This window comes from Spermophilus citellus (genome assembly GCF_964194105.1).
Source record: "Spermophilus citellus genome assembly, chromosome: 9".
Taxonomy (NCBI): Eukaryota; Metazoa; Chordata; class Mammalia; order Rodentia; family Sciuridae; genus Spermophilus; species Spermophilus citellus.
Genome location: NC_138191.1, coordinates 8,266,686 through 8,290,747, shown reverse-complemented (window position 1 = coordinate 8,290,747; position 24,062 = coordinate 8,266,686). Strand labels below are relative to the sequence as shown.

The 24,062-nt window shown below is 46.8% G+C and overlaps 2 protein-coding genes across 4 annotated transcripts in view; one reads left to right on the top strand and one right to left on the bottom strand.

Annotated features, from left to right (window-relative positions):
• The window catches only part of LOC308655421 (uncharacterized protein), a 112,946-nt gene extending 103,374 nt beyond the window's left edge, over positions 1-9,572 (top strand). Inside the window, exons 1-3 of one of the 3 annotated variants that reach the window (XR_014023472.1) lie at positions 6,422-6,720; positions 8,431-8,730; positions 9,253-9,564. Coding sequence is in view for 2 of the 3 variants with exons in the window: in XM_081305546.1 (XP_081161672.1) it covers positions 8,585-8,730; positions 9,253-9,560 (454 nt within the window). In the remaining variant the exon portion in view is untranslated. Of the gene's footprint in view, positions 1-6,421; positions 6,721-8,430; positions 8,731-9,252 lie in introns of those variants that run through there. The other 2 variants (XM_081305546.1, XM_081305547.1) reach the window with 2 other exon arrangements.
• Positions 1-24,062, bottom strand: part of LOC308655423 (CD48 antigen-like) — a 203,851-nt gene that overhangs the window by 27,460 nt on the left and 152,329 nt on the right. The gene's annotated exons all lie outside the window — the stretch shown is intronic.

The window sequence follows — 24,062 nt, the reverse complement described above, 5'->3', positions numbered from 1 at the left end:
TAAAATCACTGCATCTGAGGTGCTGAGTGATGAATCTGATTGATCAGGTGCTTGATCAACTGCCCTGGAGTCAGCAGAGGAAGGAGCCCAGGGCAAGGCCAGGTATGGATGGGACTATTTACTGAGACTGGGAACAGCAGTTGGTGAGAGCCAAGGTGAGAAGTACAGCCCTGGCACATGGGTGTGGGTACCAGTGGAGACTCTGGTAGAGTGGAGTGCAGGAACTGAGGCCCAGCAGGGGCAGTGGGTGGAGATGCAGGGCTGGGCACTGGCCAGTGACCATGATCATGGAAGCCAGGGGCACAGGGGCCCTAAGGTAAGGATTGAGATGATGAGGGGCCTGTGGCAATATCAGATCTGAAATTATGCTACAGAGCTGTAGCAACACAAACAGCATGGAATTGGCATCAAAACAGACAGCAAGACCAATGGAACACCACAGAGGACTCAGAGACAAATCCATCTGCCTAGGGCTGTCTGACATTCGACAAGGTGCCAAAAGTATATCTTGGAGAAAAGACAGCCTTTTAAACAAATGTTGCTGGGAAAGTTGGATAGCTTTATGTAGAAAATGAAACTAGACTCCTGTCCTCACCCTGCACAAAACTCAAACTGAAATGGCTCAAAGTTTTAGGAATGATACTTTGAGCCATTTACAACTGCTGGAAGGAAACATGAAGTGGACACTCCATCATAAACACGCTGGCTCCAGCTTTCCTAACAAGACCCCAAGGCACCAGATATAAAACCAGGAGTCAATAAGTGGGGGGCCATCATACTAAAAATTTTCTGCACAGCTAATGAAACAAGAGAATAAAGACAGACTACAGAATGGGAGAAAATCTCAGCCAGCTGCTCCTCTGATAGGGGACTAGTACCCAGGATATAAAAAGAACTAAAAAATCTACACACACACACACACACACACACACACACACACTCACACACACACACACACACACACACACACACACACACACACACTCTGCAATCAACTAATGGGCAAAAGAACCAAACATAAACTTCTCAATTAAAGAAGTGCAAATGGCCTGCAAATATATTAAAAAATGCTCAACATCTTTGGCAATCAGGAAAATGCAAATCAAAACTACACTAAGATTTCCCTGATGAGGGGACCTGATGCTCCCACAAAGGGGAACCAGAATTGTAGCATCAAGGGTCTCATGCCTCGACTTTGCTGTCGTGTTTCCTTTTTCTCAAAGGAACAGAGATGTAGCAATCCTTACAGTGCAGGGAAGGAAGGTGGAGTTTCCCAAAGCAAAAGGGGCTTTGGCAGCTGCTGGGAGTCCCTCAGTCCCTCCCTTTACTTACAGGATTAGCTCCTCTGGTTGGACTCAACCCCAGGCACACTCGCCCATCTCCTAACTTTCCAGTAGTCAGCTCTCAAGAAGTTACAGTTGCTTGGAGTGCCAGGCCTGCCCAAGAAAGCAGAGCAGTGTCTGCTCTGGGGTCCAAACTGAGGTGCCAAAATTTGTAACTGAAAGCTCGGTCCCCTTTCCCAAAGTCAATCAATGCCAATTTAATAATGAGGACATGGTTTGAGAAAAAGGAAAGAAGATTTATTACTTTGCTAGCACAGGGAAACACAGGGGACTCCTGTCCCAAAGGCTGTGACACTCTGGATCAGGAGGGACAGGGGTGTTTAAAGGAATTTTTTCAAGGGTTCCATTCCAGTAGTGGTTCCCAGAGCACCTTGATGGCAGGTTAGGATTCAGTTGTGGAGATATGGATATGACACACAGAGGAACCATGTTCTATGCCCACGGTTGCATTTTTAATTTTGTAGAATGAAGTTCACCCTCTACCTGGTAAAGCCCATGTGCACCATGGCTCCTCTTTCCTTGTTTAGGATGAGCATCTTCTGTAGGTCAGAGAGCTCCTGCTGCCTCCCCTCTCTGCCTCCCTTCTCTGTCTTGCTGAGGTCATCCACCATTGGGCCTCAGTGGCTGATCCTCCCACAGGCTGAGGCTGACCCTCCTCTGTATTGTGGTTCCCTCTTCTAGGAAGTGGGAGTCTGGCCAGGCTGGCTGTCCAACCCTGGGCGAGCCAGAAGTCTCAGCTGTGCTTGGCCACTCCAAGGGGACACTGTCCCTGCAGGGGTGGGGCAGTTGGAGGATGAGACTCCAGCAGCTGCTCAGGCCCTGGAGGGACCAGACCACAGCTCAGGGACAGGCAGAGCTCCTAGTGGGCAGGGAGACGGGGAGAGCTGATGGGCAGCATCCTGGGCTCCAGGACTGGCTGTGCCCTGTGTCTCCAGGACACGTCCACTCCCCTGGGGACCCCCTTCTCTGTAACAGGAGGGGCCTCAACATATCACCTGTGAAGCTCCTCGAGTGTGACCCAGGGCTTCCACTCTCACAGAGCTTTCTGTGGCCACTGCAAGGCCTCTGCTCTGTCTTTCTCATCCTGACCTGTCTTATCCTGTCACCTGACAGGGTGTCACAGGACGTGAGCCTGTTTAGGACTCCTTAAGAGAGGACTCCCTGAGCTGTCCCTGTGGTCATTTCTTCAGCCCCCAAGGGAGGGAAGGAATCCTGCTCCTCAGCTTCCTCCCCTGACCTGGTCTTCTCTGCCTCTGCTCCTGAGGGTGACCTCAAGGCTGGTGTCCTCAGATCTCCTGCCCAAGGACTCTCCCTCCTCACACCCTGTGCAGATGTGGTCTGCAAACCTTGCCCAGGAGGCCATGTTGCAGCTGTGCCCTTTAGACCAGCTGATGAAAGCCTCTGCCAGACCTTGAGGTTCCTGTTCAGCACAAAACACTCGCTTCCCTGAAGGACCCTCTTACAACACTGGCAGGGGGACACAAACACTGTGGTGACCACAATGACCTCATCAATCCCTGAGGATGGTCTGAAATACAGGCTGTCAGAGCACCCAATTGTGCTGTTTCCCCATGGGATAGCAGGCTGTTTCTCTGGGTACTGCATTAAATGGAGCACTTAAATGTACTGACCACCACTGTACTGACACCCAGCAAGCGCCTGCTGTCCATGCACAGAGAAACCAACACTGCACCAGGTTTTGCAAGAAGAAAGAACTTCACAGTCGCTCCCCTGACAAGGAGAGAGGAGGCACACTCACTTCTGTCTCCCCAGGGAGCAGGAAGGGACTTAAGGCAGGGATGAGAAACAGAAGGCCAACTGGCTGGAATCCAGAGTCTTGGTGGCATGGTCCACACCAGGTGCTCTGGGCCTGGTGGAACCTCTGGGTAGTTTGTAAGTGCCCTGGTCTCTCTGACCCCGTGCTCCCTCCTGCAGCTGTGGCTGTACCCTGGCTTCTAACCCAGGTCCACAAGTCCCTGTTCTGGTTCCTTGGCTTCTTGTCCTTGGAGACTTTTGGTTCCTCTCAGCTCTCTAGGTCTCAAGGCCCGAAAAAGCAACTTGCATAACAATTTTTAGAAAAGGGGAAGTTGCAGTTTTATGTCCTAATGTCAACCCAAAATTACACATTTATACAAGTGGTTAACTCTGATTAGGCTGGATGACCACAGCGCTAAAGGATACTTCTATTTTGCTTATTAATTAATGAAGGGACCATAGGATGTCACAACCCATTCAGAGGGAGAATGAATGTCACCTCTCCAGACCACTGGGAAGGTTGAGAGGCATTTATGAATAGATGCCCGGGCTCACAGGGCTGGAGTGTCTCTGGGCACACGTCATTTCCAGTGCTTACCTTGGGATGGGGCACACTTTTCTTTCACTTGAAAACTCCACAACTTGGATCCTTGTTTTCAGTGTAACATGTAATACTTTTGTATTAAAGAACAGCTCAAGATGTGGGGAGATTGGCAAGCAGAGTCAAGAATATAAAATTTAAAATCTTAGTTCAAGGTATGGGTAACGAGTCCTCCCCTCCACCTTCCCACCCGACTCCTGGCTGCACAGGGGTCCTGTGGGGCTTGGTAATGGTGCCTGCGTCACAGTGGATTTCCTTTTAAACTGACTTTTATAAACAGGAAAGCCCTGGCTGGACCTTGACACCTACAGGCACCAAGGAGATTGAAGCCACAGGATGACTGACTCCTGCTTCCCATCCCTGTACTCAGGAGGAGACCCCCAAGAGGGGCAGCTGGAGGGGAGGAAGGAAACCAGCCTGCAACTGGGAATGTGTGGTTCTGACCCGGGGGTGCTGGTCCAGTAATGCCCATCGTGATAACAACAGCAGCAGCGTGTGGGAGACCAACCTCACACATGACTGAGTCACACTCCCCAGCTGGGTGCTGAGGCGCTCAGTCACAGAAATGTGGCAGAGCTTTCCCCACCCTTCTTGGGTCCGAGGGTCAGTGACTCCTGCATGGGTGTGTCTTGCTACAGCCCCATGGGTGAAGCTACGCTCACCTGTTCCTTTGTAATTTAACCCCTTGCCCTGTTTAGGATACAATCTTCCATGGAAGTGCCTTGTGTTTGTCCCCTTCTCTTACTGTGCCCTTGGCTGTGGCCTACCCAGGTGTCAGTCAACCTGCTGACAGTGGACATCATGAAGATACTCAGCCCCCTGAAACCTGACCCCCTGCCTCATTTGAGTAGCTTCTCCTCAATAAAAGGGGTCAGTGCCTGCTCTTGCTCTTTCTCTTCCTGTGGACCCTTAAGGTCAGAGGAGCTGTCACAGCGACCCCAATGAAAAAGGTATTTGTGTCTCTTGTGGGGTTATTTTGTGCAGCCCAGTTAGCCCAGTTCAACTGGGGTAACCCCTGAGGCTTTTAGTCGCAATAACAGAAACCTGGTAGCAGCGAATGGGAACAGCACAGTTATTGAATACTGTGCCCAGAGCTCTTTCTGCTTAAATCCAAAGAAGAATTCAATGAAGTAAGCACCAGCACTCCCATTTCATAGGTGATAAAGCTGAAGCCAGAGAGGTTCAGTAACTGTTCAAGTTCACACAGCCAGAAGACTGGGGACCTAGACTCAGACTTCACTGAATTAAAGTCCAACCTTGTAACCACCCTTTTATACCATCCAGCTGTGGGACCTTCCTGACAACACACTAAATTTTGGGTTGATCAAAACCTAAACACAAATATTGAAACCACAAAAAGAACTTGAAGAAAACTAGGAAAAAAAATTAGAAACATACTTTTGAAGGGAGGGCTATTTTTTTAGCAAGATATGAAACCAATAAGTACTAAAAAAAATTGATACCTTTGAATTCATGAAATGACACTTTGGCTCCTGGGCAAAATAAACTGTGATAGATTTAATGAAATATATCACGATTCCAATGATTTTTCACAGAAATTCAAAGAAAAAATCTAAAATTTGTTTGAAATCATAAAGGACCCCAAATAACAAATGAAAAAGAACAAAACTGGATGTGTCTCACTCCCTGAATTGAAAATACAATGTTATTGTGATTAAAGCAGCAGGGAACTGGCACAAAAACAGACACATTGGCCAATGGAAAAAGAAGAAATTCCATAAATAAACCCAGTGTTTACAGTCAGTTGATGTGATGTTTGACAAATGTGCTAAGAATATACAACAGGGAAAGGACAGTGTCTTCAGTAAATGCTTATGGGAAGATGGGAGAGCTACATGCAGAGGAAGGAAATTCGATTCTAACTCACCTCATATCCAAAATGGATGAAAGACTGAATCATAAGATTAGGAACTATAAAGCCGCCAGAAGAAAGCATAGAAGTTCCATGAGCTTGGGTGGTGATTTCTTTATAGGATTCCCAAAGCACAGACACCAAAAGCAAAACCTGACAGAATTGCATCAAATTAAAAACCTTCTGCACAGCAAAGGAAACCACAGAGTGAAGAGGCAGCCCATGTCTTGGGAGAGAATATTTGCAAACCACACGTCTGATATGGGGCCAATAGGCCTAATGGATAAAGAACTAAGTAACTCGATAGCAAGGAAACAGGTAACTTGATTTAAAAAAGGGCAAAAGATTTGAACAAGTATTGCTCAAAGAGAGAAATGAACAGCAACAAAGCTGTAAAAAATCCTCAGCATCTCTAATCATCAGGGAAATGAGAATTGAAGACACATGAGGTACCCCTCCTATTTGTTAGCATGGCTCACATCTAGCATGTGCCAGACGATGTGCTGGGAGCTGTCAATCCCTGGCCTCCTGTAGTTCATACCCTGACTTCAAGTCAGGAAAGGAAACTGCAGTCCAGTTAAGTCACCAGCCCAAGGTTACACTTCATCAGAACCAGACTTCATCTGAGAAATGGGTCCAATTCACTGTACAAGGCTTCCTCTCTAGATCAAGGAAAGGGGCTGGAGGGATTGGTTAAGAAGAAAATGTCTGTTTCACTTGTTCTCCTTGAGGAAATATCCATGTTCTCTTTCCCAATGCCCTAGGTGCCTGCAGCACTTTACCCAAGAGTTCTGGAGCTCATGGTTCTGGAATTCAAGGTTTCGGAACTCGCACTTATCTGAAGGCGATCCGGGAAGGTTCAGTCTTGTTGCAAGTGATCCAGGAGCCAGAGGATCCCAAGATAGAGGAGATCTCCTGGGGCCTTGGCTCTGATTCAAACTCCACATACGTGCTGAGACTCCAGAATGGGAAGGAAGATCCACTGTGGTTCAGTCTCCAGGATAAGTACAAGCACAGGGTCCAGGTACCCAGGATGTCATCCCTGAGGATTAACAATTTGTCCTCACAGGACAGTGGGCAGTACTGGGCCCAGATCATATTTCAGATGGGAAGAGAAATTAAAGCAGTTTTCCACCTCACTGTTTATGGTAAGTGACGGTCTCACCTAGTCCCAGGGCCGGCCTCCTTCCTTGAGTCTAGGACTCTCTGAGACCACATGCTGCAGGATTCTCCTCAGGCACCAACACATCAGATATTCATGACAAACAGTAGAGCTGAGGTTTTATACCAGGGAGGAAAATCACATCTGTGTTTTGGGAGACAAAATGGAAATTTGGCCATTTTTGCAGTAACATTTCCTCCTCTTTGTAAGACTAAATTTACTGCTTTTGTGTATTAGTTTTCCTTTGCTCTTTTAACAATGTATATTCGTGGTTTAAAACAACACAAATGTGTATCCACAATATGCTGCAGGTCGAGGTCAGACATGGTTGTCACTGGGCTAAAACCCAAGTGTGGGCAGGGGTGCATTTTGTTCTGCAGGATCTAGAGGGGATCCTTTCCTGCCTTTCCTACTCTCCAGAGCTGCCAGCCTCCCAGGATTTGTGGTCCCCTCCTCTGCCTCAACTAGAAAGGGAGGGGGAGTCTCTCTTGCATCCCTCATACTTGCTCTTTTCCTTCCTCTTGTTTTTGTTTTGTTTTGTGTTTTTGGTACCAGGAATTGAATCTCTCCTGCTTAACCAGGGAGCAACATTCCCAGCGTTTTTTATTGCTTCATATTTTTGAGACAAGGTCTCACTAATTTGCTTAGGACCATGCCAGGTTGCTGAGGCTGGCTTTGATCTTTGGATCCTCTTGTCTCAGCCTCATGAGCTGCTTGGATTGGGGGTGTGCACCACCATGCCCAACCCTTTCTTCCATGTTTAAGGGTCCCTGTGATGACTCTGGGACTATCCAGATAATCCTATTTAAAGCTCAGCTCTTTTTTTTTCATAACTTAGCATATTCACAGCTCCTGAGGATAAAGATGTGGATATCAGTGGGACATGATTTTTCTACCTTTTTTGGAATCCACATGTATCTAGTTCACTGTCTCCAATCCTTGCAGGGAGTGGCCAGTGAGAGGCCAGCCTCACTTCCACAGACCCCACATCCTGCTCTGCAAGCCTTGATAGGGTAGGAGAAGTGCTGCTGCTGCACGTCCCAGGAGATCCATTTTGCCAACTCTAGGGTCCCCACAGTCCCTCTCTGCCTGGGGCAGTCCCTCTGCAGAGAGTGGCCTGCAGGTGCAGGTCCTGTGTGATTTCCAGACTGGCCTGTGGGTCTGCCCCTTCTCCCCCAGTGGGAGCACACATTCAGGGTCAGGTTCTAACTGCCTGCAGAGCTGTGCTCCCTGGTGCAGCCATGGTACCTCCCACAGTGTCTCCTGTTTTGACCTGAGCTTTCTGGGTCCTCCCAGAGCTGGCCTGGTGTCCTGCCCAAGTCGGGCTGTGCAGTCCCAGGCACTGTCTCAGCTGAAGACCCAGGACACAGGACCCTGGCCCCAGACAAGCTCTTCTGTCCCACACCTCTCCCCTTCCAGAAGACCCCTATCTTCTAGAAATAATGGTCCCTAAAAACTGGGATTCAGCCATCATTTTCTCTTGGGAAAAAAGTTCAGACTTGCTTCATCTAGTGAGATGTCATGAGCTTAATAAAGTGGCTGCTGTCACTTGTCAACATGTAGCTCTGGGGAAATTGTGCTTTATTTGTAACGTGCTCCCAGCTTCCTCCTAGGGCTCCTGCCTCTGGTCAGTGAGACACTGGAGGACAATGTGTGCAATGTGCGAGGCTCTCTCCTTTGTCCCCTCCTTCCTCAGATCCTGTGCCCCTTGCCCAGATCCAGACCACATCAGCGTCCATCACGCCCAGCTGGTGCAATGTCACTCTGGAGTGGGGGGCCCAAGAGGAATGTAGAGGGCCTGAGTGTAACCTGGGAGGTCCAGGGCCCCCCCCCCCAGTGAGCGGGAGCAGAGAGGGGCCCCAGGATCCCCCCAACCCCTGGACCCTGGCCCTGAGCCTGCCACTGAGGCAGCCCAATGTCAGCCTCACCTGTGTCCTCAGCAACCCAGTGGACCAGAAAAATGCCACCTTACAGCTCCTTGACCTCTGTAGCCCAGGTGAGTGCACCTGCAGGAGGGAGGGGCTCAGGTGGCTCTGGAGCCCCAGGGTCCCTGGCTTCTTTGCTGCTGTGTTTATGAACAGCACTGCCTTCCCTTGGTCACTCCAATCCAGAAGTGTGGGGTCACATCCAGCTCACGACTGTCTTTAAGTATCCCTCACCTCCAGGCCCTTCCCCCTGGGCCAGGGGCAGCCTTCCAGGACCTGTCCCACCCCGTCACCATGCCCTGTGTCCAAAGTCATCTTTGGAAAAACATCTCTGGAGTTGACCTCCACCTAGTCCCCATAGGATGTAGGGCTTAGAAGGTCCTGTGTCTCCGATGGTGGCCTCACCCACACAGGGACACAGCTGCTGGCTGAACTTCCCTAATGTGTGAACCCACTGCCGGCTCTGAAGGCACCCCCTCTTTAAGGAGCTGCCCATGGCCATCCCCCCAGAGTGGAAAGATCCCTTTCTGGGTCTGAGTCCACCCTGAGTGGGACACCATGAGGGCAGGGGACACATCCTTCTCTCCTCTTAGCCCAGGTGTCAAGCTCAGTTCTGGGCAGTTTGCGCCCAGTAGGTGTTTCACTGAACCCGAATGCCTGGGACCCGTGTGCACCCGTCCTCTCTCAGTCTTCCTCCAGGGGCTGCTGGAGGAGCCTGACTGGTCAGTGCAGTCACCACCCCTGGTCATGCCCCCCCCCCACTCTGGAGTCTCAGAGGAAGTTCAACATGGCCCACCAAACCTCCTGGACTCACAGCTGCCTCCCGGGCCTCCCCACCTGGCCCTGCCTCCTGTGCTGTCCCTCCCCTGTGGGACGCTCCCTCCACACTGAGTATCTGTGAAACTCCTGCCGCTCCCCAGGCACAGGTGACTGCACATGTCCTTGGGGGTCTCACTGGAGACCTTGGACATGGGTCAACCTCTACTGCAGTGAGATCCTTCACCTGGTGGTTGAGAGCTTCTGTCTCTTCCTGGTGATGACTTGTTCACAGACCCCACCTTGCTCATCCCCGTCTCCCCTGCTCCACGAAGGGCCTGGGCCACTGCTTGACTGAGTGGACCTGCCACGCCCTCCCTCTGCGGCTTCTGCACCAGGCCCCTTCCAACCTTTCTCCATCCTCTCTCTGTCTCCCTTGTCACTGTGAACCTCATCTTGTCTCTGCCTTAACGTGTTTCACTCTCTCCTTGGGAGGGAAACAGACTCACATGGAGAACACCCAGCTGTCCTCATGGGAGGCATCCGAATGGGTTACGTGGCGGTGATTTTGATCCTTGCAGCTGGAATCTGCCTTTGGATGATCCATGAGAAGATGATGGAGAGAAGAGGCAGGTTGTGTTTCTCCTCCTGGGCCCAGAAACCTCCCTCTCCCCTTGGGCCCTGGGCTCCCCTCCTCCTACATTTTCCTGACAGTAGGTGGGCTTTGTGGAGAAGATGAGGAGGGTACAGGTGACAGCCTTGGATTCCTGGCACTGGGTACAGGTAGAGGTTTCCCTGGAGAATCCGGCTGCAACCTGGGATGACTCAGGTCCAGGATTGCAGGAGGGCCAGGAGGTCGAGGACAATGACATCAACTGTGAACAGCTGGTGCAGCAGGAGTCTTGGCAGGATAAGGACAAAGTGAGAGCTGGGACTGGTGACCAGCCTGGACACCCCTAGGTCACACTGCCCAGCCCAAGGCTCCCCGAATCAGGCATACACTCTTTCTGTTCCCACTGATCTTGACCTATTTATGTAACACCAACATGATTAACAAAGAAAGTCCATCACTGACAAACCTGTGCTGGTTTGTTCAGGGGATTTCATAGGCAGTTCATAGTACTGAGTGTTGATTGTAGGCCAGTTCCTCGGGGGCCCTCTCTCCCTCTGCTGTCCAAGGAACACTGTGTCTTGCTTTCCCAGGAATTGATGAACAACATCTGGAAGAGAAGGGGCCTTGCCCTTGGTGTCTACAGTGAGGTCCTTAACCGAGGGCAGGCCATGAAGATGGTTTCATTGAAGGAAGCTGCAGAAGCCGGCACTTGGGAGAGACTGTGCTCTGAGCCCGACACACACAGACAACCACCTGCTCTAGGTTCAGTCCAGCTCCAGATGGCCCTGGAGAGTCCCCGTCTTCCTGAGCACACATGGCCCTGTTCCTTCTTGTGACGCCTCCCCAAGCTGCCCCCACCCTCAGGACCCTCATGCCAGCCAAGCAAGGGCTCTTCCTCTGTGCTCGACCTGCTCCTGGCCCCTCTTTTTGAGAAGCCTTCCCAAAGCAAATCCCCCTGACTGTGCAGGTGGCCATCCTCACCACCTCGGCTGTGTCACTGGTCTGTCCTGTGGGAACACTGGCACAGGTGGTGGGACAGTGAAGAGAAATGGACCTCGCCCAGAGGAGGGAGTCAGATGGGTTCTGCAGGCTGAACGGGGGTCGGTGGAGGCAGCATGCATGATGGGAAACCAGGCTCCTTTGCAGACCTGGTGTAGGACCCCCTTGGGTGTCAGGCTGTGTGTCTGTGTGTCTGTGTGCGTGGGGGAGGGGGAGGGGGTGTTGGGGAAGTGTCTAATACACAGGAGACACGGGGCCATGGCTAACCTGAACTTAGCTGTTGCCTATTGCAAACTCATCTCCATGTCAAGTACAGAAAGGAATCCACATTGCCTCAGGCCCTCCTCAGGCTTCTCTTCTCCTGGCTCTGACCCCAACACAGGGTTTATCTTAGGAAATCTACATCAACACCCCCTGCCTTGGGTGAAGGCCCTTGGGGAGAGTGGGTGTGCAGTGCCCCCCACACGCCCCTTATTGAGGCTGCTGTGGGCTCTGATGTGCGAAGCTGTGGGAAGTTCTGAGCCAGCCCTCTCCAGGCCTCCTCCTGACCCTCACCCACTGACGCCGTGAACAACTAAATCTGTGTGTGGGAGTCTGGGCCACACTTCCTGAAGCTGCCTGGGCCATGGGAGCTTCACCTGGAAGTCAGTAGGCATCTGACGGGCTGGCAGGGAGGGTCTCACCTCAGGTAGGGGAGCAGGTGGACAGGGTGCAGGATGATGGGGGCGCTTCTGAGGTCCACAGGGGGTGGGATGGACTCCCATAAGTGTTTTTCCCCCAATGAACATCCCCTTGTGAGCTTTTGAAGGCACTGGGGTGCTCAGTGCATATCTGCTAAACGTTGCGGAGGTGGTTGAGCTGAAAGCTGCTGGTCTTGTTCTTGAGCGTAGGTGATACATTAGGAGGGGCCCAATCAGGAGGAACCCCAGTAGACTGTGGGCACGTTCTGGGGGCTGTAGATTGAAGTCTGCAGAGCCACAGTGTTTCCTGGGGGAGAGTAGCTGTGGCCTGAGGCCCGTGGGTGGAGAGGTGGTATGGGGTTAGGTCTGACCACCCACACTCATAGTGAGAGATGCTGAGAACTGTAGAGAAGAGAACCACTCAGGAAGCCTGCGTGGCTGGTCTTCCACTTCTCTACAAATGACCTGCTCCAGAAGCAAGGGAGCCCAGTAGAATGGTGTCTCTGATGTGGCTGGGGTGTGAATGTCACTGACACTGAGGTTGGGCAGGAGCCCTGGGTGGGAATGGGGCATATGCATAAAGCAGAGCATTATCTTCACCCCTGGGGGCTGCTCCAGGTTTAAAAGGAAATGGAGTTGGGACAGTGGACAAGACTGAGCTGAAAAGACCTTGTGAAAGCAGACTGTGAGACTCCTGTGCAGGACAGTGCTCTGTGTCCCGGGGGAGGCCGTGGCTCATAGCTGGGGAAGGTCCCCTGGCAGCTAGAAGACCAGTGGCGGCAGCAGTGTGTGCGTGCTGAGATGCAGCCACAGGCCTCAGTCCTCTCGCTGGGGGTGGTGTGGAGGGGGAGGTGCTTCCTGGCGCTGGCCTGACCTTCATGTGACTCAGCATGGCTTGTCAGAGTTTCCCTGAGAGGTGAGGGGTCTTGGAGGGAAACAGGGCCCTGTGAATAGGATCAAGAAGATGTGGCTGTGCAGGGACTACTGGGGGGTGCAGAAGCCATGAAGGTGACCTGGGAAGGGGGACGAGGAGAGGGCTCAAGAGCAACATGAAGGGGAACAGACACTTCAGGAATATTTTCTAATGAGGCAGAACAATTGCCTCCACTTTACAGATGAGGAAACTGAATTAGGAGAAGTGACGTCAGTTGTCGAGGGTCAAGCTCCGGACACTTGGCCAATCTAGGGCTTGAACCAGGTTTTTCATGTGCCTTGTTAATGTGGAAGATTCACTTTCCTGAGAGGGGAGCTTGGATCTGGGAAAACCGTTGGACAGGGAGACGGGAGGCCTGGGTCTAGTTCTGGCTCTAACACTTAAGAACTTTCCAGACCTTTTGTTTACCAATTTCATGCTTTGAAAATGCAGTTTTCTCATCTGTAAAGTGGAAAGGTAACCATGGTACCCAGGACCTCTCACAGGTGCAGGGCTTTGTAGACTGGGGTGGATGTGAAGATGATGTAGCCATCTGGGGCACTTCTGCTGGGGGGATTCAGCAGGACCAGGTTGAACAGGCCCCCATGTATCGATGGGTCAGATTCCTCCCATCCTGAACCTTGTGGGACTTCGCCCAGGGCTAAGTCTCATTGCTGTGGGCACAGGGGCCCATCAGTGACCTTCACACAGGACTTTGTATCACCCACAACCCAAGAATGGTTACTGTCGAGTTGCCCAGTTTCACAGAGTAAAGCTACTTCACAAATGGAACGGCACACCTGTCTTTATTTAACATCCACATTCATGGGACCTGAGGAGTCAGGATCAAGGCGCCAGCAGATCTGGTTGGTAGAGCCCTCCCACCTGGGGGGATGCTGTGTCCTTACGTGGAAAGAGGCTGAATCCCCCACTAGAGCCAGAGACAGGACACTGTAGGATGCCTTAATCCCATTCCCCAGGGAGGAGCCCTCATGCCCAATTCCCTGTTAAAGGCCCCACCTCTTGACACCATCACATTGGCAATGCCTGAGGTTTGGAGGGGACATTATTCAAGCCATAGCAGTGCTTGTCCCCCTTGGCTAGCTCCAGGCCGAGTTAAGATAGTGAAGACATATCCACTGAGATAGTGAGGATGGAAAAGTAAAGAGGAGGAAAATATTTTTAGAGAGAGGTTCTCAGAGAAATCAGTAGTTAGGAAACCACAGGCCCTGAGTGGACACTGTACGTGGAGCCTTTCAGTAAGGGCCTGTGTGGGGAGAAACAAGAAGAATGAGAAGGGCACAGGGGATCTCAGCTAGGGAGTGGGTGGGCAAAGTAACGCAAGGGGGCAAAATTGTGACATGTGCATTCGAGGAGAGAAGGAAAGAATGTGCACGCGATTCTGCCACTTTCAATGCTTTATTCACTCAAAATACTCAATACAATTCACTCTATAAGTTCTTAATCAAGAAAATGACAATTCTTAATGCTAGGCACTTGAATAGACAGGATCCATTCACAGCAAACAATTCTAGATTAATTCTAAGCGCTGCAGAACACCTAGTCATGACAGGCTAATGACAGCCACTCCCTGTGCATCCTAAGTTCAAAAGTCTCAGACCTTAGGCTTTATGACAAGCAGTTGCACACTGACTCAGACTGCGGTGACCAGGTCTGGAACAAAGGCAGGCTTTTCCTGACTTGGAATAGACAACAGGTTAAGGATGGAATCATAGGGAGGCATTGCAGCTCGCACCAGGATTTAGATGAGGTGGTAGATCTCGCAGAGGATCAGGAATGATGACAAGTGATGGGATGTCAGGTCCTCATCAGGCTCTCCAGCCCGAGTGCATCCTTGTTTTGGCAGGCTAAATCCCTGCTCACCAGCTCTATTATTTATACTAATATTTTGGGGCCTTTTACCCCCCTTTCCAGAAGACAAAATGGGGGAGAGCTGAGAACAAGCCATGGCTTAGGAGCTCTGCTTCCTTGACCTCACCACTAAGTGCCAGGAACAGCTGATGCTGGATTCACTCTGCCTTTCCACCAGGATTTATGGACAATGAAATAAAATCACTGCATCTGAGGTGCTGAGTGATGGATCTGATTGATCAGGTGCTTGATCAACTGCCCTGGGGTCAGCAGAGGAAGGAGCCCAGGTCAAGGCCAGGTATGGATGGGACTATTGACTGAGACTGGGAACAGCAGTCTATGAGAGCCGAGGTGACAAGTGCAGCCCTGGCACGTGGGTGTGGGCACCAGTGGAGACTCTGGTAGAGTGGAGCACAGGGGTTTAGGCCCAGCAGGGGCAGTGGGTGGGGAGGTAGGGCTGGGCACTGGCAGGTAACAATCATTGTGGAAGCCAGGGGCACAAGGGCCCTAAGGTGAGGACTGAAATGAGATGATCCATGGCCTGTGGCAATACCAGATCTGAAATTATGCTACAGAGCTGTAGCAACACAAATAGCATGGCATTGGCATCAAAACAGACACCAAGACCAGTGGAACACCACAGAGGACACAGAGTCAATCCATCTGCCTAGGGCTGTCTGACATTCGACAAGGTGCCAAAAGTATATCTTGGAGAAAAGACAGCCTTTTAAACAAATGTTGCTGGGAAAATTGGATAGCTTTATGTAGAAAATGAAACTAGACTCCTGTCCTCATCCTGCACAAAACTCAAACTGAAATGGCTCAAAGTCTTAGGAATGATACTTTGAGCCATTTATGACTGCTGGAAGGAAACATGGAGTGGACACTCCATCATAAACATGCTGGCTCCAGCTTCCCTTACAAGACCCCAAGGCACAAGCTATAAAACCAGGAGTCAATAAGTGGGAGGCCATCAAAATAAAATATTTCTGCACAGCTAATGAAACAAGAGAATTAAGACCCTACAGAATGGGAGAAAATCTTGGCCAGCTGCTCCTCTGATAGGGGACTAGTACCCAGGATATAAAAAGAACTAAAAAATCTTCACACACATACACACACGCACACCACACACACACACACACACACACACACACACACACACTCACACACACACACACACATACACACTCTGCAATCAACTAATGGGCAAAAGAACCAAACAGAAACTTCTCAATTGAAGAAATGCAAATGGCCTGAAAATATATTAAAAAATGCTCAACATCTTTGGCAATCAAGAAAATGCAAATCAAAACTACACTAAGATTTCCCTGATGAGGGGACCTGATGCTCCCACAAAGGGGAACCAGAATTGTAGCATCAAGGGTCTCATGCCTCGACTTTACTGTCGTGTTTCCTTTTTCTCAAAGGAACAGAGATGGAGCAATCCGTACAGTGCAGGGAAGGGAGGTAGGAGTTTCCCAAAGCAAAAGGGGCTTTGGCAGCTGCTGGGAGTCCCTCAGTCCCTCCTTTTACTTACAGGATTAGCTCCTCTGGTTGGACTCAACCCCAGGCACACTCGCCCATCTCCTACCTTTCCAGTAGTCAGCTCTCAAGAAGTGACAGTTGCTTGGAGTGCCAGGCCTGCCCAAGAAAGCAGAGCAGGGTCTGCTCTGGGGTCCCAACTGAGGTGCCAAAATTTGTATCCAAAAGCTCAGTCCCCTTTCCCAAAGTCAATCAATTCCAATTTAATAATGAGAATATGGTTTGAGAAAAAAGAAAGAAGATTTATTACTTTGCTAGCACAGGGGAAACACAGGGGACTCCTGTCCCATGAGTGTGACTCTCTGGATCAGGAGGGACAGGGGTTTTTAATGGAATTTTTCAAGGTTTCCATTCCATTAGGAGTTCCCAGGGCACCCGGATGGCAGGATAGGATTCACTTGTTAATTTGGGAGATATTCATTTCCCAGATCCCCAGCAGGCATCTCCCTCCTGCAGTGGATGTGCTCCAGGGCAGCCAACTAGGGCAAGAAAAGACAGCACTGTCCTCCTGATCCTGCTAGGCAGGGGAGAAGGGAGGAGAGAGAAAAAACACCTTTAAAAAAACCCTTAGAGCAATGAGGGCGATATCCAGAAGGTGAAGGGACCACTGTTATAATTCTACCTCACAGAAAGTTTGGAGGGGATTCTTGCTGATCGAATACTCATAATCCTGCTGAATGGAAGGGAGTAAAGTTTGTCAAAGTTTCTGAGAACCCAGTTCAAAGGAGTGTCAGGCTTACTTGTTTTATGACTTGTTTTGTTGTCCAAGTATCTAAGGTTTATACCAGAGAAGACACACAGCAAAAAAGCAGACAAAAAAAAAAAAACACAAAAACAACAACAAAAAAAACCAGAACACAGAATCAGACACAGGGGACAGTCAGAACCAGGCACTGAAACCCAAGGGGCCATCAACTTCTTGCTAATGCTCTCTACAGGAGTGCATATGTGCCTCCTCAGACACATCACTGTCCCACCAGACCAGAGGACAGTGCAACCCTTTGCTACGGTCTCAGATGGGAGTGCCTATGTGCCTCGTCACACACCTCACTGTCTCTGGTAGGAATTCCTCACCAGACAGATACCAGAGGACAGTGCAACATTTCACTACAGTCCTAGACAGGAGTGGGTATGTGCCTCACCAGGCACCTCACTGTCCCCAGAAGAGATCTCTCTTAAACCCATAACAGATGTTACGGGGCACCAGTGGCCAACCGAGGCCTCCTCCACTGGATGCTTCATAATGAATTCAGCACCACTGTTCACTCCAGCAACCTGATGAACCCAAGCCACACCCTGGGGATTTGGAATGACTTGAGATGTGCACCCCCTGGGACCACACTTTTGTCCTGGAGTCCCAGAGCTAAGGTACGTCTTCAGAATTTTGGTGGTCTGAATCTCACTGGGGCTGCCAAATTTTGAACCATAACACAAAGAGAAACCACTGACTCCAATTTAAACCAAATGGGAGCAAGTTTGTATTGTGTACACCAGAGCTGGCCAGAGGCTGCCTCACCCATAAAACAGGGCCAGAGGACAGCAAGCAGCTGGTGTGATTACAGGGAAGTCCTTATAACAAAAAAAGTTACCAAAAAGGAGGTGTCTAGGGAACTTACAGCTAACAGGGTTCTGGCAAGTGAAATACAAGGGCTGACAGCAGGTTTAGGATCTATGTTGTTTAACGTCTCAAGGTGGGGAGCAGACTCAGTCCAACATCAAAGTTGAAGAGGAGCAGCTGGGATTCAGGGAGGGTTGTCATCTGGTCAAGGAGAGCCGGGCATGGGGAAGTTCAAAGCAAGGGCAGGAATCCCAAGCAACTGTTTAAAACATCCAATTATGGTCAGGCCAAATAGAAGTCTTGGTATTTTACAGTAAACAGAAATGAACTTTTCCTGACTTTGTGACGAGATGGCTCCCAATCCTAACATGGAATTAGGCTGGTCCATCAGCGCTCCATGAGCCTGATCGTTGTTTCTCTTTTATTTGGCTCTTGGTGGCAAACACACTGTTGTGCAGGCTCCTTTGTTGTTGCTTTTTGTCTTGTGGTGCTGGGGATTGAACCAGGGGCTCTCTGTGTCTTTTTTTTTTTTTTTTTTTTAATTGGTTGTTCACAACATTACAAAGCTCTTGACATATGATATTTCATACATTAGATTGAAGTGGGTTATGAACCCCCAATTTTACCCCAAATGCAGATAGCAGAATCACGTCGGTTACACATCCACAATTTTACATAATGCCCTAATAGTAATTGTTGTATTCTGCTACCTTTCCTATCCCCTACTATCCCCCCTCTCCTCCCCTCCCATCTTCTCTCTCTACCCCATCTACTGTAATTCATTTCTCTCTTTGTTTATTTTCCCATTCCCCTCACAACCTCTTATGTGTAATTTTGTTTAGCAATGAGGGTCTCCCTTCATTTCCATGCAATTTCCCTTTTCTCTCCCTTTCCCTCCCATCTCAAGTCTCTGTTTAATGTTAATTTTTTCTTCCTACTCTTCCTCCCTGCTCTGTTCATAGTTGCTCTCATTATATCAAAGAAGACATTTGGTATTTGTTTTTTAGGGTTTGGCTAGCTTCACTAAGCATAATCTGCTCTAGTGCCAACCATTTCCCTGAAAATTCTATGATTTTGTCATTTTTTATTGCTGCATAGTACTCCATTGTGTATAGATGCCACATTTTTTTATCCATTCATCTATTGAAGGGCATCTGGGTTGGTTCCACAGTCTAGCTATTGTGAATTGTGCTGCTATGAACATTGATGTGGCAGTATCCCTGTAGCAGGCTTTTTTGAGGTCTTCAGGGAATAGTCCGAGAAGGGCAATAGCAGGGTCAAATGGTGGTTCCATTCCCAGCTTTCCCAGGAATCTCCAAACTGCTTTCCAAATTGGCCGCACCAATTTGCAGTCCCACCAGCAATGTACAAGTGTACCCTTTTCTCCACATCCTCGCCAGCACTTGTTGTTGTTTGACTTCATAGTGGCTGCCAATCTTACTGGAGTGAGATGGTATCTTAGGGTGGTTTTGATTTGCATTTCTCTGACTGCTAGAGATGGAGAGCATTTTTTCATGTACTTGTTGATTGATTGTATATCCTCCTCTGAGAAGTGTCTGTTCAGGTCCTTGGCCCATTTGTTGATTGGGTTATTTGTTATCTTATTGTCTAATTTTTTGAGTTCTTTGTATACTCTGGATATTAGGGCTTTATCTGAAGTGTGAGGCGTAAAAATTTGTTCCCAGGATGTAGGCTCCCTATTTACCTCTCTTATTGTTTCTTTTGCTGAGAAAAAACTTTTAAGTTTAATTAAGTCCCATTTGTTGATTCTAGTTGTTAACTCTTGTGCTATGGGTGTCCTATTAAGGAATTTGGGGCCCGACCCCACAATCTGTAGATCGGAGCCAACTTTTTCTTCTATCAGACGCAGAGTTTCTGATTTGACATCAAGCTCCTTGATCCATTTTGAGTTAACTTTTGTGTATGGCGAGAGAAAGGGATTCAGTTTCATTTTGTTGCATATGGATTTCCAGTTTTCCCAACACCATTTGTTGAAGATGCTATCCTTCCTCCATTGCATGCTTATAGCCCCTTTATCAAATATAAGATAGTTGTAACTTTGTGGATTAGTCTCTGTGTCCTCTATTTTATACCATTGGTCCACCCGCCTGTTTTGGTACCAGTACCATGCTGTTTTTGTCACTATTGCTCTGTAATATAGTTTGAAATCTGGTATCGCTATACCGCCTGATTCACACTTTCTGCTTAGAATTGCTTTTGCTATTCTGGGTCTTTTATTTTTCCATATGAATTTCATGATTGCTTTATCTATTTCTACAAGAAATGCCATTGGGATTTTGATTGGCATTGCATTAAATCTATAGAGAACTTTTGGTAATATCGCCATTTTGATGATGTTAGTTCTGCCTATCCATGAACAAGGTATATTTTTCCATCTTCTAAGATCTTCTTCTACTTCTCTCTTTAGGGTTCTGTAGTTTTCATTGTATAAATCTTTCACCTCTTTTGTTAGGTTGATTCCCAAGTATTTTATTTTTTTTGCGGATATTGTGAATGGAGTGTTTTTCCTCATTTCCATTTCAGAAGTTTTGTCGCTGATATACAGAAATGCCTTTGATTTATGTGTGTTGATTTTATATCCTGCCACTTTGCTGAATTCATTTATTAGTTCTAGTAGTTTCTTTGTAGACCCTTTTGGGTCTTCTAGGTATAGAATCATGTCATCTGCAAATAGTGATAATTTAAGTTCTTCTTTTCCAATTTTTATGCCTTTAATTTCTTTCGTCTGTCTAATTGCTCTGTCCAGTGTTTCGAGAACTATATTGAATAGAAGTGGAGATAGAGGGCATCCCTGTCTTGTTCCGGATTTTAGAGGGAATGCCTTCAACTTTTGTCCATTCAGAATGATGCTAGCCTGAGGCTTAGCATAGATAGCTTTTACAATGTCAAGGTAAGTTCCTGTTATCCCTAGTTTTTCTAATGTTTTGAACATAAAGGGATGCTGTACTTTGTCGAATGCTTTCTCAGCGTCTATCGAGATGATCATATGGTTCTTATCTTTAAGTCTATTGATGGGGTGAATAACATTTATTGATTTCTGTATGTTGAACCATCCTTGCATCCCAGGGATGAATCCTACTTGATCATGGTGCACAATTTTTTTCATGTGTTTTTGTATTCAATTCGCCAGAATTTTATTGAGGATTTTTGCATCTAGGTTCATTAGAGATATTGGTCTGTAGTTTTCTTTCTTTGAGGTGTCTTTGTCTGGTTTCGGGATCAGGGTGATGTTGGCGTCATAGAATGAATTTGGAAGAGCTCCCTGTTTTTCTATTTCCTGAAGTAACCTGAAAAGTATTGGTATTAATTCTTCTTTAAAGGTTTTGTAAAACTCCGCTGTATACCCATCCGGTCCTGGGCTTTTCTTGGTTGGTAGTCTTTTGATGGCTTCTTCAATTTCATCCATTGATATTGGTCTGTTCAGATTGTGTGTATCCTCCTGACTCAGTCTGGGCAAATCATATGACTTAAGAAATTTATCGATGTCTTCACTATCCTCTATTTTATTGGAATATAGGTTTTCAAAATAATTTCTAATTGTCTTCTGTATTTCTGTAGCATCTGTTGTGATATTGCCTTTTTCATCCCGCATGTTAGTAATTTGAGTTCTCTCTCTTCTTCTCTTCGTTAGCATGGCTAAAGGTCTGTCGATCTTATTTATTTTTTCGAAGAACCCACTTTTAGTTTTGTTAATTTTTTCAATAGTTTCTTTTGTTTCAATTTCATTAATTTCCGCTCTGATTTTAATTATTTCTTGCCTTCTGCTATATTTGCTGTTGTTTTGCTCCTCCTTTTCTAGGGCTTTGAGTTGGAGTGTGAGCTCATTTATTTGTTGGTTTCTTCTTTTTTTGAGGAATGACCAAAAGGCGATGAACTTTCCTCTTAAAACTGCTTTCATTGTGTCCCATAGATTCCGATATGTTGTGTCTGTATTTTCGTTTATCTCTAAGAATTTTTTGATTTCCTCCTTTATGTCTTCTGTAACCCATTGATCATTCAGTAGTATATTGTTAATTTTCCATGTGATGTAGGATTTTTCCTTCCTTCTTTTATTATTGATTTCCAGTTTCATTCCATTATGATCAGATAAAATGCATGGTATTATCTCCACCCCTTTATATTTACTGAGGGTTGCCCTATGGCATAATATATGGTCTATTTTTGAGAAGGATCCATGTGCTGCTGAGAAGAAAGTATATCCATTTGATGATGGTTGATATATTCTATATAAGTCAGTTAAGTCTAGGTTATTGATTGTGGTATTGAGTTGTATAGTTTCTTTATTTAACTTTTGTTTGGAGGATCTGTCCAATGGTGAGAGAGGTGTGTTGAAGTCTCCCATAATTATTGTGTTATGGTCTATTTGATTCTTGAATTTGAGGAGAATTTGTTTTATGAATGTCGCAGCACCATTATTTGGTGCGTAAATATTGATAATTGTTATGTCTTGTTGGTGAATGGTTCCTTTTAACAGTATATAATGACCTTCTTTATCCCTTTTGATTAACTTAGTCTTGAAGTCAATTTTATTCGATATGAGGATGGCCACCCCTGCTTGCTTGCGAGGAGCGTGTGCGTGGTATATTTTTTCCCATCCTTTCACCTTCAGCCTGTGTATGTCATTTCCAATCAGATGTGTCTCCTGGAGGCAGCATATTGTTGGATTTGTTTTTTTAATCCATGATACCAGCCTATGTCGCTTTATTGGAGAGTTTAAGCCATTAACATTCAGAGTTACTATTGATATGTGGTTTGAACTTCCATCCATGTTTGATTGTTTATCCTTTTTTTAAAAAATAAATTTAGTTTGTTTCTCCATGATTGTCTTTCCCCTTGCCCTCTGTCTTTACTGAGGCACTTCCCACTGATGGTTTTGGTTATTGTTTTTCATTTCTTCCTCGTGTAGTGTTTTGCTCAAAATGCTTTGCAATGCTGGTTTTCTGGCTGCAAATTCTTTTAACTTTTGTTTATCATGAAAGATTTTTATTTCGTTGTCATACCTGAAGCTTAATTTTGCTGGATACAGAATTCTTGGTTGGCATCCATTGTCTTTCAGTGTTTGAAATACATTGTTCCATGACCTTCTTGCTTTCAGTGTCTGTGATGAAAAATCCGTGGTTAACCGTATTGGTTTACCCCTAAATGTAATCTGTCTACTTTCTCTTGTAGCTTTTAATATTTTCTCTTTGTTCTGTATATTGGATATCTTCATAACAATGTGTCTTGGCGTTGGTCTACTGTGATTTTGTGTGCTCGGTGTCCTGTATGCATCTTCAATTTGTATAACTGTTTCCTTTTTTATTTCTGGAAAGTTTTCTGTAATTATCTCATTCAGCAAGTTTCTCATTCCCTTGGTTTGAATCTCTGTACCTTCTTCTATCCCGATGACTCGTAAGTTTGGTTTCTTTATGGTATCCCATAATTCTTGGAGGTTTTTCTCGTGATTTTTTCCCAGCCTTTCTGAGTTGGCTAGACTCTTTTCAAGATGGTATATTTTGTCTTCATTATCTGACGTTCTGGCTTCTACCTGCTCCACTCTGTTAGTGATACTCTCAATTGAGTTTTTAATTTGGTTTATCGTTTCCTTCATTTCTAGAATTATTGTTTGATTATTTTTTATAACCTCTATCTCCTGATAAAGATGCTTAACTTCTTCTTTTATCTGTTTATGAAATGCATTCTCAATGTGTTCTTTCGCTGCTTGAATTTGCTGTCTTGTATCCTCTTTAAGGTTCCATTCCATCTGTCTTAGGTGTTCCTTGAGTTCTTTATGTGACCATTTATCTGATGACTCTAGGTCCTCCTGAATATTTAGGCTCTCCTGCATTGTTTGTACTCCTTTTCTTCCTTGTTTTTTGAAGCTGCTCATGTTGCTTCTTGTTCTGTTTGACTGCTGAGTTACTGTTTACTCCTATAAATTAATTTGATGCTTGGGAGGAAAGGTATTTGAAGGGAAGGGAAGAAGTCTCTAAAGAGAATGAGAATAGGCAGGTAGAATTCAAGAAAAAAGGGGGGATAAGAAAAATGAAAAGACTAAAGAAGAAAAAGAATAGGAACTAAAAAAGAAAAAGATTAAAAAAAATAATAAAATAAAGTAATAATAATAATTTAAAAAAATTTAAATTAAAATTAGTAGAAAGAAAAATTAAAAAAATATTTTGTAAGAAAAAAAAATTAATAAAACAACAAGAAAGAAAAAATGAAAATGAAAGAAAAACCCAGATTAAAAAAAAAAAAAAAGCTAATAAATGCAGTCTTAGAGTTTGATTAACTTCTCTTCCAGGAGATGGCGCTGTGCCCACCAGGTCAAGTTACTCCTGTCAATATGCGGGAACCAATCACTGTGCAGTAGCTCCTCCCAGACTGGGCGAGTCTCCAATCCTGAGTGTCTAGGGCCTCCTCTTGTGTCTAGTCACTTCCCACTTTTTCTCTAGCCAGGCCCCCTC